The sequence below is a fragment of the Ascaphus truei genome, chromosome 22 (assembly GCF_040206685.1).
Source record: "Ascaphus truei isolate aAscTru1 chromosome 22, aAscTru1.hap1, whole genome shotgun sequence".
Classification (NCBI taxonomy): Eukaryota; Metazoa; Chordata; class Amphibia; order Anura; family Ascaphidae; genus Ascaphus; species Ascaphus truei.
The window spans coordinates 5,098,483-5,104,482 of NC_134504.1; the positions used below are offsets into that span (position 1 = coordinate 5,098,483).

Sequence of the window (6,000 nt, forward strand, 5' to 3'; positions counted from 1 at the left end):
AAAATAAGCCTGGGGGTGTACTGACCTGCAATATACAGAGCAGCCACAAGGGGTCATCAGAATGCCATGCTGGGAAATATCATAACCCTTGTTATACATATATGCGTTTATAAAAATGCTCGTATACCCAGTATATTGGGTTTTATGTCCTTACTGTTGCACAGGGGGGGGGGGGGGGGGGGGTTCTTAAACCTTTTGAACCTACGGACCCCTAGATCCTCAAGTATTTACTTACGGACCCCCACACTATTAAATAACAGATGTAATGCTAATAGACCTTTGCAGAACTTCAGTATAATCTGGGTTTTCATTTTCCTGGTTCTGTTTCAGACAGTTCAGTTTCAGGCAAATGGGTTGTTTGTATTACACGGACCCCCCTGTGGTCCTGCTTCATGGACCCCAGGTTAAGAACCCCTGCTGTAGCATTTTTAGGGGTTTCTTAGGCAGACGAGGAGAGAGGAGATTTGACTGAAAATTTCAAATGTATAAAAGGTTTTGTACAGGAGCGAAGCATATTTCAGAGAGAGAAGAGTTAGAGGTCATTCTTGTTCTAGCTCTATTGCTCCATGTAATTTTTACGTATAACACCTTCTATTACTCCATTTAACCCCTCCCTATAACACTTTATATTACTCAATATAATTGCTCCCTATAATTCCTATTACTCTATATAACCACTTCCCCTATAACTCCTATTACCCCATATAGCACCTCCCTATAACTCCTATTCCCCATATAAGCTCCTTATAACGCCTCCTATTTCTCCATATAACACCTATAACTCCTATTACCCCATATAACCGCTCCCTATAGCTCCTCCTCCTATTACCCCATATAACCGCTCCCTATAGCTCCTCCTATTACCCCATATAACCGCTCCCTATAGCTCCTCCTATTACCCCATATAACCGCTCCCTATAGTTCCTCCTATTACCCCATATAACCGCTCCCTATAGCTCCTCCTATTACCCCATATAACCGCTCCCTATAACTCCCCCTATTACCCCATATAACCGCTCCCTCTCTGTCCTTTCAGGAGTGACAAGAACAACCAGCGGGAGGCTCCGGAAACTCAGCGATGTGACGAGCCCCAGTAAGTGTCCTCGTTCTCACGTATGTCCTGGGCACAGAGTGACGATCATTTCTGTTCCCCCCTTTGCAGCTCTGCCTGCCAGCCCTTTGTGTTTCATGTGCATGTCATTTCCCAGAATCCCTTGCTGCAGTGGAAGCACTGCATGCTGGGGATAATGGTGAAAGGCAGGGTTTCTCTCCCTCTCCCTCTCTCTTCCTCTCCCTCTCTCTTCCTCTCCCTCTGTCTCATTCTCTCTTCCTCTCCCTCTCTCTTCCTCGCCCTCTCTCTTCCTCGCCCTCTCTCTTCCTCGCCCTCTCTCTTCCTCGCCCTCTCTCTTCCTCACCCTCTCTCCCTCTCCCTCTCTCTCCCTTCCTCTCCCTCTCTCTTCCTCTCGCTCTCCCTCTCTCTTCCTCTCCCTCTCTCTTCCTCTCCCTCTCTCTTCCTCTCCCTCTCTCTTCCTCTCTCTCTCTCTTCCTCGCCCTCTCTCTCCATCTCCTCTCTTCCCCTCTCTCTCCCTCTCTCTCCCCTCCCTCTCTCTTCCCCTCCCTCTCTCTTCCCCTCCCTCTCCCTCTCCCTTCCTCTCCTCTCTCTTCCTCTCCCTCTTCCTCTCTCTTCCTCTCCCTCTCTCTTCCTCTCCCTCTCTCTTCTCCTCATACATCACAGTATGGAGTTTGTTATTGATGTCTATATAAAGCCCCCCCCATAATGCGCAGAGAGGAGAGATGTCCATGTGCATTTCAGGCAGGTTCAGGTTCTGTGTTGTACAGGATGTGACTGGTAGGAAACCCCCTTTTATAGGAGACGGGATGCCGGTCGTTAGCGCGATCAGCTTATCTTATGACTGATTAGTGGTCAGACCTCGTTAAGGAGACGGAGAATGGATTTAATACCCCAAATGTCTGTTTTGGGAGATAAAGGAGCAGAAAGAGAGAGAGAGCAGCTTCTAAAAGAGCGGGTTTGTAAATTGATTAGTGTACCGCGAATAAAATCCCTCGCGTGGTGCGCACAATCACATGTCTCAGACAGGTCTGGCCACCCTGCCCTGCCCCATTATCTCTTAGCATACATTGCTTCCGCCTGCAGCCAGGGGTTCTGGGTAATGACATGCAAATGAGCACACGGTGTCACTCTGCTTCTTATGCATCTTAACACGGATCCCTACAAACGATCTGTCTGCCGCATTACACAGCTTTCTCAGCGCCGCCTGGGGTAGAGAAGTGCAGAGCCAGCAAACCCACTCACAGACAGCTGTTCCAACGTTCTGGCTCTCGGCAGTGCGAGGTTGGTTGCTGGCTTATACACTGTAAGGTGGATGGTTTTGCCCCCCTTTTTTTTTTTAACCCACCGTAACTTTTTTGGAATGTCTTTTTTTTAAATAGATTAGTACCCCTCGATCTTCGTACCCCTGCGATCTATCGCGTCCTCGCGTGTAGCGTTTAAGTGCACGCATAACGGATATAAGAAGCTATGTCCCAAGATCAGACCTGAATTTTTTGGCGTGGGACAATTTTAGCGCAGAAAAAAAAACTTCGGTAAATATGCGTCCTCTGTGACGTCGTTATGTGGCTGCACCCAGCACGGCGCCGGGGTTCGTTGGGTGAAATTAAGATTAAGTTTGACGCATGTATAACTAGGTTTAGTAAATACCCCTTGTCCTCACTCTTCCCCCTAGCTACCTCTCTCTTAATTTTTACCCCCTCCTCCTCTCACTCAACTTTCCCCTCCTCCCTCTCACTCAATTTCCCCCCGCCTCCTCTCACTCTCAACTTCCCCCTCCTCCTCTCACTCAATTTCCCCCCCTCCTCCTCTCACTCAATTTCCCCCTCCTCCTCTCACTCATTTCCCCCCTCCTCCTCTCTCTCAATTCCCCCCCCTCTTCCTCTCTCTCAATTCCCCCCTCTTCCTCTCTCTCAATTGCCCCCCCCTCTTCCTCTCTCTCAATTCCCCCCTCTTCCTCTCTCTCAATTCCCCCGCCTCCTCCTCTCACTCAATTCCCCCCTCCTCCTCTCACTCAATTTCCCCCCCTCCTCCTCTCACTCAATTTCCCCCTCCTCCTCTCACTCAATTCCCCCCTCCTCCTCTCTCTCAATTCCCCCCCTCCTCCTCGCACTCAATTCCCCCCCTCCTCTCTCCATTCCCCCCCTCCTCTCTCTCAATTCCCCCCCTCCTCCTCTCACTCAATTCCCCCCCTCCTCCTCTCACTCAATTCCCCCCCCTCCTCCTCTCACTCAATTCCCCCTCCTCCTCTCACTCAATTCCCCCCCCCTCCTCCTCTCTCTCAATTCCCCCCCTCCTCCTCTCTCTCAATTCCCCCCTTCCTCCTTTCACTCTCTCAATTCCCCCCCCCCCCCCCTTGACTCAAACTCCAGTTCTCACGGGCCACCAACAGGTCAGATTTGAAAGATATCCCTGCTTCAGCACAGGTGGCTCAATCAGTGGCTCAGCCAACGACTGGGTCACTGATGAGCCAGCTGTGCTGAAGCAGGGGTATCCTTAATACCTGACCTGCTGGTGGCCCGTGAGGACTGGAGTTGTCCGCCACTGGTTTGCAGGGGTTAAATAGCGAGGGGTGGATGTAATGACGGAGTTCGGGCCAAGGACTTAGCAATGGAACAAAGTATAATTGATAACAGGTACGGGCGGGGCGCATGGTACTTTGCTGTGAGGCCGTATTACACATTGCAGCGCGTAGTCGCGATCTGGGAGGGTTGTCCTCGCGGACGCGGCGCATGATAATGAATCGGCATTGTTATAGCCGGCTAATAGCTGGACTTTGTATCCGGCTTTGGGGTACGGCGGGGGTTAACTATTTTGGGACGTTGCACTGGGGTTTTTGCTTTTGTTGAGTTGGCTGTGGGATGCGAAAAGGAGAGGGGGGGGGGGAGAAGTAGGGGGGAGATGGGAGGAGAGAGGCCGGGAGGTGGAGGGAGAGAGAGGGGGAGGTGAGGGGGGGATAGAGGGGGATGTGGGGGGAGAAAGAGGAGGGTGGGGGAGGGAGAGGGGGAGGTGAGGGGGGATAGAGGGGGATGTGGGGGGAGAAAGAGAAGGTGGGGGAGGGAGAGGGGGAGGTGAGGAGAGAGGATAAAAGGATAGACCATGAGATGGAGAGAGAGAGATGGTGATGAAGAGGAGAGAGATGGAAAGTGAGATGGAGAGAGAAATTGGGGGGGGGGGAGAGAAAGAGATGGGGAGGGGGGAGAGAAAGAGATGGGGAGGGGGGAGAGAAAGAAATGGGGAGGGGGGGAGATGAAAAAACAGAGGTGTGTGTTCCAGAGAAAGTGATCAAAACTGAGAGATTGGGAGGTACTGCACTCACACTCACTGGGGGGGGGGAGGGGGGGCATTCCAAGCATTCTCGGGGGGGTGACAGCGGTGTCCTGGATAGCGTCCAGCGACTGGTACAGGGAGTTTGTCAGGTGCTGAGTGAGGGCTCCGCCAGCGCAGAGAGAGGGGGGGGGGGGGGAGGTGCTGAGTGAGGGCTCCGCCAGCGCAGAGAGAGGGGGGGGGGGGAGCGCTGAAAGGTAGAGACCTCCTGTATGAGGGATATTACATTGGCGAGAGAAGGGAGGGGGAGGTGATGATAGAGGGTTAGTCTGGGGCCTGACCCCACCACGGAAACTCAGGGGTCCGACGCGGTGCGCTAGGGCATGGGGGTGCCCAACTCCAATCCTCAAGCCCCTCCAACCCCCAACCGGTCAGGTTTTCAGGATATCCCAGCTTCAGCACAGGTGGCACAATCAGGGGCTCAGTCTGCGCCTCTGAGCCACCTGTGCTGAAGCAGGGACTGATTGAGCCACTTGTACTGAATCAGGGCCTGATTGAGCCACTTCTGCTGAAGCTGGGAGTGATTGAGTCACCTGTGCTGAAGCAGGGATATCCTGAAAACCTGACCTGTTTGGGGGGGGGGGCACCCCTGCCCTAGGGGACTCCCCCATCAGGGCAAGGTTGCAAATGAACCCTTCCATTCGGCTGGCGGCGCGTGTAGCCAAAATCTACCGCCGTTCCCAACCTGAACGTGGCCACGGACCTCCGCCGGAGACCAGTCGCGGCGTCGCCGTCCTGTGCAACCCGGCGGATGGCGACACGGCACCTCAGGGGTTAGAGAGACCCCGCATAAAACGATTCGACGCCAACACATGAAAATCTCCAGTCATTTTATTTTTAATACAGACGTCATGGGGGCAATTACATCAATGAAGGGGTTAATCACCCCCCTTCTGCAGGGAGTTGTTCTATTTTTGGTAAAGGGGATGGGGGGGGGTCAGGAGATGAGACCACGCGCCACGCGCCACGCCCCTCGCCCCCTCTCTCCTCGCCTAACCTGCTGCCTCTCTTGGGTTTCACGCCGCACAATGAGGGGTATTTATAACATTCTCGCGGGCGAAACAAAAATGGTCCCCCCCGGGAAAACCGCATGGAAAGCGAACGGGTTATGTGTGGGATAAATCAGGTGCAGTTTGTGCGTGTGTGTGTGCGTGCGTGCGTGCGTGTGTGCGTGCGTGTGTGTGTGTTGCGGCTCCAGATGTGCGGCAGAGGGATTGTAACTACAGGGTGTCCGGGGCAGACATCTGACAGACACATGATGGGGCTGTGGGTATTGGCAAACTGGGAGGCGGGTGCTCCAGTCTGAGAAGGAGAGAGAGAGGAGGGGGAGAGAGAGAAGAGGGGGGGAGAGAGAGGAGGGGGGGAGAGAGAGGAGGGGGGGGGAGAGAGAGGAGGGGGGGGGAGAGAGAGAGGAGGGGGGGGAGAGAGAGGAGGGGGGGGGGAAGAGAGAGGAGGGGGGGAGGAGAGAGAGGTGGGGGGGGAGAGAGGAGGGGGGGGAGAGAGAGAGGAGGGGGGGGAGAGAGAGAGGAGGGGGGGAAGAGAGAGGAAGGGGGGAGAGAGGAAGGGGGAGAGAGAGAGGAGGGGGAGAGAGAGAGAGGAGGGGG

The 6,000-nt window shown here is 54.0% G+C and overlaps 1 protein-coding gene across 2 annotated transcripts in view; it reads left to right on the forward strand.

The window, feature by feature from the left end:
- SEPTIN9 (septin 9) overlaps positions 1-6,000 on the forward strand; it is a 134,339-nt gene that overhangs the window by 24,476 nt on the left and 103,863 nt on the right. For both annotated transcript variants that reach the window (XM_075579722.1, XM_075579723.1), the window contains exon 2: positions 1,037-1,093. In XM_075579722.1, the coding sequence (XP_075435837.1) occupies positions 1,037-1,093 (57 nt within the window). The remainder of the gene's footprint in view (positions 1-1,036; positions 1,094-6,000) is intronic.